Source organism: Electrona antarctica (assembly GCF_951216825.1).
Source record: "Electrona antarctica genome assembly, chromosome: 14".
Lineage (NCBI taxonomy): Eukaryota > Metazoa > Chordata > Actinopteri > Myctophiformes > Myctophidae > Electrona > Electrona antarctica.
The window spans coordinates 42,553,990-42,564,299 of NC_136795.1; the positions used below are offsets into that span (position 1 = coordinate 42,553,990).

Sequence of the window (10,310 nt, forward strand, 5' to 3'; positions counted from 1 at the left end):
AAGTCAAATATCATATGCACACTTGTATTCTCATTCTATAATAAATATTGGTTAAATCTATTCGTGAGTTGTCTGACTGAACTGCCATTTGTATAAATGACAGGAATGGACAAATTAATGATAATCCTCCTTGCAAATTAGTGTTGAAATCAACACTACTTGCAATGTGATTGGCTTCCTGCCCGCTCACCTGTCTTCAATCCGGTTGATCCACAGACATATGATCCACACTGTTTTCTTTTTTCTGTTTTCTTCCTCATACTTTAAATGCTTAGTATGAGGTATAAAGTACAGCAGCCATGTACTCATAAAACAGAAAGATTGGGTATTGGGACTGACGTTCTGTATCTTCTCAACCTGGCTCTGGTCTCAGACCCCGCGGTGGATATTTTGACATTCCGTTTTTTTCTTTTTTTTTTTATGTTGCCAGCAGCCATAAACTAAACAGGTTCATCTCGATGTTCTGGGCATCTTTGTAATGTTAGTGTTAGTAAAAAGCAGGTAAAAGAGTAACGTTTGAGGCAGACTAACATCAGTCACTCTGCCGTTCACTGTAGTAGAAGAGGTACGCCTGGTGAGGGTTTCAACCCAAGTTTCAACCCTGCAGCTATGTCAAGTCCGTCTACAGGAAATAGTCAGAACACTGATGGTATCTATGTTTTGAAAACAAGATTTTATAAGTGCATTGATGCAGCATACATTTGGGTTCAAGTGATTCAGAGAAGGACATCTGGAACTTAACATGGCGGTAAGGCTACACATGTTTCATTGCATAAGAAGATATTTAAAGTTTTTAAACCACTATTACCATGTGTTGTTCTTGCTTATTGTAAATCGCTCTGGATTAAGAGCGTCTGCTAAATGCCTATATTGTAAAACGGCTAATGTTCCTATGAACATGATGTGATAATACAATATATGTTCTTGGGAGAATTATCCTGTGTGCGGATATGTTTTCTTTTTTTTATGATTTGTTTTTGTTTTTTTTCCTTCATTAAGCTATTAGAGCGCCAAGGCTATTTTTACGCACAATAAGTTTTAAAGTAGCCCAATTGTGCGGAAATCCGCCCAATATGGCAACACTGCCGCCCGGGCGGATATGTGTTCTGAATGAACTGGGCAGAGCAAATCTGTGCAAAAGGGTGTGTCACACTGATTTTACACACAGTATTTATATCTATTTTTCGTGGGGGCATTCCTCTTGACTGTGTTTCTGTCTTACTGAAGAGACTCTTACCGATCTTCCTTTGAATAGAAAGAACTGAACTAACTGTACCCTGAATCCTGTTTCGTTGAAAGTGAATGGACACTGAAAGTGAATGGACCGGGTCTATTTTCACACTTGTATTACTATTACTGTCTATTAACCAGAGCAACTGTCCCCACAGCCACCCATACCCCCTAGGCCTAAGACAAAACTTCTGGAGAAGTCCTTTCCTACTGGCTCCTGTGACCTCCCTTCCTCCACCACAACAGATAATGTGTATGAAGACTCCCTAAAGGTAAGGCGGGGAAAAGTGAATATCTCACTCAAATAAATTACAGTTAAGATTAATTGAACCTGTGATATGACGATAACGTTGAGTGAAGAATAATCTGTCAAATCTGATGGTTATTGTGTGGCTCCCATTTGGAGTCTAAATTATCCCATTACATACGTTACAATAATGCCAATTATTTGTTCTTACCTTCAGACCAATGCTATTGAAAGAAGCCAGTTTGGTTTGACTGGCACCATGAAGCCTACACTTCTTCCCAGGTCCAAATCATGGCCTCACCCTGTTCGCCCCCCTCCACCTTTAAACAAGCAGGCGTCTTCACGTGGTTCCACAACAACCGTTAGTGGAAGCCTCGATAACAGCTCAAAAACTCTACAAACTTTGGAGGTATACAGTATAGGACATGTTGGTGAAATGAAAGGCAGTGCAATGAAATGCTCCAAACAAAAATAACAGGTTCATTATTTGTAGAGAATTTAGGGCCTACACAGTTACAATAAAGGCAGTAGCCTACCTATTGCAATTAAGGACATCACAAGGGACATGGCCAGGTGACAGGCCAGGGCTTAATGCATACCAGCATCTATGAGTCACCAGATGAGAACACAGTTGTATCGCATTCCTCCAGCGTGTAGTTCATTTGTTGTCTCATCCCCCTGTTACTGCAATGAATGTCACTGAGACAAATTCCTATCAACCTCGTTGACATGGCAATAAAATAATCTTGAATCTTGACATCTTGGCTGTGGGAAATGTCCCTTAAAGGACCACTTCACCACTTTTCAACCTATGTTCATATAATAGGTCCTCGCTAATAATCATGACAAAATGGCTCAATTCTTTTCTACTCAGTCTGTGTCTCATAGGACAGCTGTGGGCAGTTCAGAAACCCGTCCACCAGTGACATCATCGTTAGGCAGATATTTTTTTAAACAAGATTGTTTTACAAAAATGTTTAGATTTTTATTATCGTGAGAACGATGGCTTCCATTTTCGCATTGAAACTTTTCTAGACTAGAAAGCCTGCAGTTTCTATTAGCTTGGATTCCCCATCGATGATGTCACTGGTGGACGGGTTTCTGAACTGCCCACAGCCCTGCTATGAGACACAGACCAAGTAGAAAGAAATTGTGCCATTGTATCATGATTATTATTGAGGACCTATTATATGAAGATAGGTTGAAAAGTGGTGAAGTGGTCCTTTAATATGTATCTGTTCATTTGGCATTCGATGCTGTTGATATTTCACCGAATAATGACTTTTCTTTTCTTTTTTTATGAATGACTAATCTAATGAGCATTATATCAGGATGCAATCGTGTAAATCATGTAATAATTTCCTATCTTATCCGCAACAGTATGTCAATGTAGGAGAAATCAGGGCAACACAGCCACCTCCACCACAGTTCGCCCCTCCACCTACACCACGCCAAATCAAGAGGCCAGCTGTATCGCATCCCTCCAGCATCTATGAGTCACCAAATGAGAACGCAGTTGTATCGCATTCCTCCAGCGTCTATGAGGCGCCCAATGAGTACGATGATAGGGTGAGAGGCACGCACGCTCATATTCCAACCCGATTGGCATCTAGTTTGCACGAGTGGCGGTGTTTAAAGATGGAGTGCCGTGATTTTTGTATTTTTTCCAGTTTTTCATGTGTTTATGAGGTAACAGCTTCTTCATTAGACCCCTTGGTGTGGTTGTTATGTGCAATGATGTCTTCTCTTTGTATTTAGGGTTTCTTCCTGGAGGCTGAAACCTTAACAGTCCCACGTGCCAATGAACAAAACAGTGATATAGTGACATCAAAATATCTTTCCTCTCCCCTAACCCCTCCCCCTTTATCATACAACAACAGCTTTGGGTGCGGCTTCAGTTCACCACCCACCAGGCAAACCAAGCATACTTAATGAACTGGTGGCTGTATCCACATAAAAACAACATTTTAACAAATACTGTACACTTTTCTTCCACTTCATATAATAAGAATAATACCTGATGATCATGTTTTAGGGTGGAAAAAAATCACGGCAGTCTATCTTTAACAAAATGCCTCAAATCATGAACTTGGTTTGCTGTGAAACTTTGACGCACATTCCCACTACATTGAGGAACAAATGCCACCCTTTTCCATTGCCGTATTATATCACCACCAGTCCACCTATAAACAAACAACTGTCTCCATGTGGTTCCACAACTGTGTACGCCACAATAACAAACTCTACAAACTTTGGAGGTAGGACATGACAGTGAAATGAAAGGCTGCAGTCACAATATCAGGTTTCAATTTCACCCTTGATTCTTTTTACTAATCTGTCAAATCTGACAGGTTGTAACTGTGTGTATTAACCAGAATAACTGGCCCCACAGGCTAGGACAAAACTTCTGGAGAAGTCCTTTCCTACTGGCTCCTGTGACCTCCATTCCTCCACCACCATAGATAATGTGTATGAAGACATGGACCCCCTAAAGGTAAGAGGGGGGAGTGTATATATCACCAAAATATTCATATAAAGCAGTGGTTTAATTTCAACCATTTTGATACCAGGGCCCACTATTTATGATGATTATTGTCTCTCAGACCCAAAACTAAAGTTCTTTTTGTGTTTTTGTCCACCATTCCATGCTGTATTTAGGAGAGATAACAAGCAAACGTTGATCAAAATAATAATTCTTCTACATTTTCTAATTTCTTGAAAATTAAGTAATTCCGATTTTTAACAATAATTTAACTCTTGGGAGCGTATAATGTTACATTTTACGCTCTCAAGAGTTAAAGATCTAATAAGGGTCCATTTGGTTACCAACTCTCCATCATTTAGCTGGAGACCACGTGGAAGCCCCTCAGGGACCACTGGTGATCCCCGGACCACTGGTTGAAAACCACTGATATAAAGTACACTAGTACAGTAACAGATAAAACCTGTGATATGTGACGATAGATAGCGTTGAGTTGAGGATGTCACCATTGATTCCTTTAGTTATCTGTCAAATCTGTTTTGTGGTTGCAATGTTTCTCAGTCTAAATAATGCCAATTATGTGTTCTTCTTACCTTCAGACCAATGCTAGTGAAAGAAGCCAGTCACTGACTGACACCATGAAGTCCACCTATAAACCACCTTTAAGCAAGGAACTGTCTTCCTGTGGTTCCACAACAAATGTTAGTGGAATCCACAGTAACAGCTCAACAACTCTACAAACTGTGGAGGTATGTACAGTATGTACAGTAGGTGTAATGGAAGGCAGTGTAATTACATGCTCCAATCAAAATCACAGGTTCATTATTTATTTGTATAGAATTGTTATATAGTCTCTGAAAGAATCACTCAGTTGTTGGCAATAAGTACTTTACTTTAGACTCCACACGTAACAACAACAAGCTTGGTCAACATCATCGTCAATAATGCAGAACATCCGGGGAACACAGTACACTCTGACCTGTAACCCACAGCCCCCAAAGATAGTCCGTTGCTGCCCTCTAAATATTCCGAGTGGGCTTCACCTGTGGTCCCCATCCTGAAGCCTAATGGGACTATACGGCTATGTGGAGACTACAAGCTCACGGTGAACACAGTCTCATCCCTGGAGCAGTATCCCATACCCAAAGTGGAAGACCTGTTAGCTGCCCTCTAAAGGCCTGGCTGCATTGGCAGTTCTTGGAATGTCACCAAAACCCAATATATCACAAGAATATAGTTCAGTCAGAGAACTCTTAGAATGAATTTAGAATATATATTTATTGAGCATAGAATAGATGTATTGAGCATAGGTATATGAAGCATAGTTTGGCATCCGTCTCTGTCTCCATTCATTCCCTGTAGTATGCACATACAGTTTTAGTTAAGCTATAAACCAAATAGAATTAGGCTACAGGGAATATATAGAAACAGAGCCTATACATGTGGATGCTGGGGAGGCGGTGGGATTGCAAAACTTCATGAGCAGCACAGCACGTTAAGCAGCGAGGCAGGGAGGCGCAGCAGTGACGCACGGGTCGTCCGCCCAGCAGGAGAGAGAAGCTAGGAATGAGCAGGTAGGCAGAGAAGTTTACATAGCCGCTCTGATCAGGCAGGACTGCAGGCGGACCCGTGGAAGTATGATTGGGAAACCCCGTACAGCTGGGCTTTAACGTTGAGCGCGTTTGCACTTCCGCATTTTTGGCACCAAATTTTGGTGCCCAAATCGAAAAAAGGCGGAAGTAGAAGGCTCTTCCGGGTGCTTCAAAACGCCACTGAGCAACTTCCACTGACATGAATAATGGGGGGGGGGGGGGGGGGGGGGGCGGAGCTTCGCGCCAGTTCAGTCTCTATCCTTCTTTATACTCTATGGCCTGAACTAGCTATGCAGGCTGCGCATCATGGCCACGTGCATGTAGTCTGACAAAATGATTGCTGGCATGAAAGTCAAGCATTGGACAGTATAAGACTATAAGCAACGCTCATATCTTGCAGAATATGCAAATTTTCAAAGGCACAATCAAGTATTTCTGAAATGTTGAGATACTTTTCATACTATAGTTTCATATGTAATCTGTGAGAAACTATACTAATCAAAACATACATAATTAAACCTTTAGCCAACTGCAAAAAAGTAGGATCCCTGTTATATGTAAATGTATTGACTGAAGCTATGCGCTTAATTTACCACCCCTTTCTGACAATAAAAACCTCTTCTTCCAAGGACATAGACAGTCTGTTGAGATGGCTGAAGACAATGCCATGTAAGTATAACATGTCGTGTGGTGCTTCTGTGTGTGTTTTCATTTACATGTTCTATTTTGTTTTGTGTTGTGCTGGTGAACCCAGAAAAGAACCATAGTGTGCATTGCATTATCTACACGTAATTGCATCTCTTTTGCTATTCTTGTAGACTCAAATACCATGGCTCCATCACTGGGTGGCCTCAACATAGAAGACGAAACAAGGTAAAAGCCGATAGCAGCAAACAAATGTAACCTGTCAACGTTTTGTGTTTAAGTGCACACAGCGCTTTGTCGTGTTACAATATTCACCATGTAGGCCACGCACTTTCAAAAATGTTAAAGATATATTTCACTTTCCCCAAAGATTTTGATCATTTCATCGTCTAGACAGTTTTTAAGTTGCTCTTACGCCCTCCCTCAGCTACTGTCAGCCACACGCTGCCACAGCGAGGCCTCCTGCAGCACATCAACATTATGTTGATGTGCATGTCAGGTTACAACAGCGGGTATAGGCCTATACAAATGGACCAGTAGGGTCAAACAAAAGTAGCAGAAATGACCGATCTACAAGCTCACAACACATTGCAATGCAACGTGTTGTGAGCTTGTAGATCTGTTATTCTTTGCCATTTCTGCTTAAATTGTTTTAAAGTGAAATGGTATGCATATTGAACCAGTTTCAGGACATACAAGGTTTCCGCCTGACAGCAATTAAATATTGTCCTCAGTCTGCTGTGCTGATGCTGCAATCATGATGCAACAGAAGCCTTTGACGCGCCAGGGATTAGGACTAAGTGTTTCATGAGACAGTGATTTCTGATTTATTAAAGACACAAGATACAAAGGGGCACGGTGGCACAGTTGGTAGTGCTGTCGCCTCACAGCTAGAAGGTCCTGGGTTCGATTCCCGCTGGGGATGCTGTGGGCGCTGGGGGCGTGTTCCCTCCTCCGCGTCATCAGTGCCCATACCTGAGGTGGGGTTGGCGAAAGGGCCTTTCTGTGTGGAGTTTGCATGTTCTCCCCGTGTCCCCTAGGGTAGGTACCCTCACAAAAACATGCAGTAATCCTGGTCTCTAAAACTACCTCCTCCTGGCCAGCCAGGGCGCCTGATGGAGGGGAAAGGAACTGGTCGGAATAACGTGTTCCTTCCACGCGTTACATCCGGCCAAGGAATTTCCCCCCTGTCAGGTGAAAAGAAGCAGCTTGGACTCCTCATGCATAGAAGGAGGCATGAGGTCAGTCTGCTGCCCCCCCCAGGTTGGCAGAGGAAGTGTAGCGCCCAGGATTACATTAGATAATTGGCACTGGGTGAAAAAACTGGGTTGCAAAATCGTGGGATAAAAATTATATAAAAAAAAAAAAACTGTTCTACTGTTTTCTAAGTTTTACTAATAATGAAAGCAGCTTTAATCTAATCACAGTCAGGGTAGTAAGGGTAATTTACAAGCCACTTAGCTGAAAAGGCGAATGGGTGTGTACTGTACATTCTACAATGGTTATTACAGTATATAGACGGATGTACTTTTCAGAGGACACAGTGTTACATGAGGACAGGAGGAGACAGGATCGAAGTTCTACCAGCTAAGATAGTTTTTTGTCATGTTTGTCAACGTAGCTTCAATAGTTGTAGTTTCCAAGGTGAACAGGTATACTGTAGGTAGGTACTGTATGTTGATGAGAAAGTATGCCGATGGAACAATGGGAAATAAACACCGGGAAATACATATAATTATGTACACGATGAGTGATTAATGAAGAGCGTGGCAGGTTTTAAAGGGACAATAGTTTGATGCAAAGGTGCCTAACTTTGATCAGAGGTGAGGAGGTCTGTGGATTAAGGGTTTCCATGGATTGTGCTTGTTGAGTGTTATTATAATTTAGTTGTTAACATGACGTACATGTTACAGGTATCACGCATAGTACAATACCACAAATCTACTGCAACATTCACTGCCAGTATTACTTAACCATGAAGACGCCCTGAGGGCGAGAAGCGACTTCGCCCTAAAGGGCGAGGTCGCGTGCACGCATCCGCCTGGGTGACGGCAGACTGCTGGGCAAGTGCTGGCGCTTTGGCATGGGGGGGTCAGATCAACATATGGAATGTCAGAACAGGTCAGCTCCATATATGGAGATCTAAGGGTCGCAGCGGGGGCAGTGTCTCGAGTGTACCGGGTTTGATGAGGTCTAGCCATATGTGGAGCGTATCTTGAGTGTACAGGGTTTGATGAGGTCAGATCAACATATAGAATGTCAGAACAGGTCAACTCCATATCTAAGGATGGCAGCGGGGGTAGTGTCTTGAGTGTACAGGGTTTGATGAGGGCCCAGTTAGGGCCGGGCCTTAATTTCCGGGCCTGATTAGAACTCTAGTTTTCGCCGGCTGCCGGGCACGGCTGCACTAATAACTTTGGGGCGGGCCCGTCTATAGAGTTTGAATGGACAGGTAAAGTTTTGGGTCTGAGAGGATAAATGTCATCAAATGGTGGTCCAATGGTGGCTCAAATGCCAAATAAATAATGGACATAATGGAGAGAATCCTGAGTGGAAAATGATCAGTGTTGCTTGAGACTAACTCCAAGGGAGAGCTGCCAGGGCCTTCCAGGAAGGCATAGCCTGTTTCAGTTTATTAAGTTCTTTGGTTTGTTGTTTTTCCTTAGTTTAGTTGTCAAGTGTTAATTTCTTACTTTCTGTTTGTTTTGAAAGTGTATTGTCGATAAGCCTTTATTTTTGGAAGTATTGTTTTTGCCTGCACAGTCAAATCCAGCAGGGGTCGTTCACTCTGTGTTTTGAGGTAAATAAAATACCAAAAAAGATCTACATTCTTGGACTGTCGATTCTTGGAGCCTTGGCCGTTCGGGCAACTTTACATGAAACATGAACATGAAAGCCACTGGTGTAGAATGATGACCTTTCCTTCTAATCTGTTCATGTTACCCTATACAGGGAATTCAATCAGAGAGCCATGCACGTGCAGAAAGCCCTACGTCTCCATAACCTCCTCCTGAGTCAACTGCAAAGCCACATCTCTGCACTCAACGATATCGCCGGCAGCCTGGACAAGATGCAGAAGAAGACCAAGACCATGGCTATTGCAGGGGGCGCAGGCGCAGTGGGTGCACTGAGCGGCGTCGTGGCTGTGGTGGGCATCGTCCTGGCTCCCCTGACCTTGGGGGCTACTCTGGCTCTAACGGCCACAGCTGTGGGTGCTGGCCTGGTGTCTGCTGGCGTTGGGGGGGGAGTGGGCGCCAAAGCGTTTATTGCCCGCAAGAGGTGTATGGACAGGAAGAAGATGGAAAAGATAGTGCAGGACTACAGGGCTTGCGTTGCTGACGTGGAGTGTTGTGTGGCGTTGATCCAGTCTGGGATGGATGAATTGAGGAGGCATGACCTGTCCAGGTTACAAAGGGCAGGAGCTCAGCCTGAGGCACTGAAAATGGCAGAACTGTCACAGACTATGTACGATGCTACAGCGCACGTAGCAGGCATGTCGCCTGAGCGGCTGCTTCAGAGCTTTGCTAAAGAAGAAATGGACCTGTACTTTAAGGACAAAGGCAGTCTGAGGCTGAAGCAGTCGGCCAAGAACACGTTTATGAGCAAAGTTCGCTTGCTGGCTCAAGATCTGCAGGGCGTGCTGGATGAACAGATCAAAATGGCGGAGAAATTCAGTATAGTATTAGACTAAGAGTTAATCTCACTCCCTCTCTCTCTCTGTTCAGTCATTTGAAAGACAAATATAGAAAAGTGATCACACACAATCAAAGAAAATATATACCATTAACGTGGCTTTTGTAATCCCTCTAGAGAGTTTTAAACAAGGATTGCCATGGTCACACTTCCCAGACATTGCTCCTGCTTTGATGTGTAGCAAATGTAGTTGCTCTTAGTTATACCATATTAGTTTAGTAGCAAATGTTGTTGCTCTTAGTGTTTTTATTAGTTTTTTATTGGTCACTTCTTTGTTGTTTGTCCTTGAGCTTCCTATATAGTCGGTATCGTTTTTTTACCGATGGTATATGTCTGGCACTGTTATGTCCTGTACTTGTTTACTGGCAGAGCTGCAACATGTACTGTATTTAATTGCCTCTTCTCTTGGCCAGTTCACACT

General features: G+C 43.0%; 1 protein-coding gene across 1 annotated transcript; it reads left to right on the forward strand.

The window, feature by feature from the left end:
• Window positions 1–1,693: 1,693 nt before the first annotated feature.
• Window positions 1,694–9,887, forward strand: LOC306937208 (uncharacterized protein; the record flags this gene model as incomplete). Its single annotated transcript, XM_079520874.1, has 7 exons — window positions 1,694–1,886; window positions 2,858–3,046; window positions 3,870–3,971; window positions 4,559–4,708; window positions 6,181–6,220; window positions 6,370–6,424; window positions 9,149–9,887. Exons 1-7 carry the CDS (start codon window positions 1,737–1,739, stop codon window positions 9,885–9,887), a joined length of 1,425 nt encoding a protein of 474 aa, XP_079377000.1. The 5' UTR covers window positions 1,694–1,736.
• Between the last annotated feature and the right edge of the window lie 423 nt (window positions 9,888–10,310).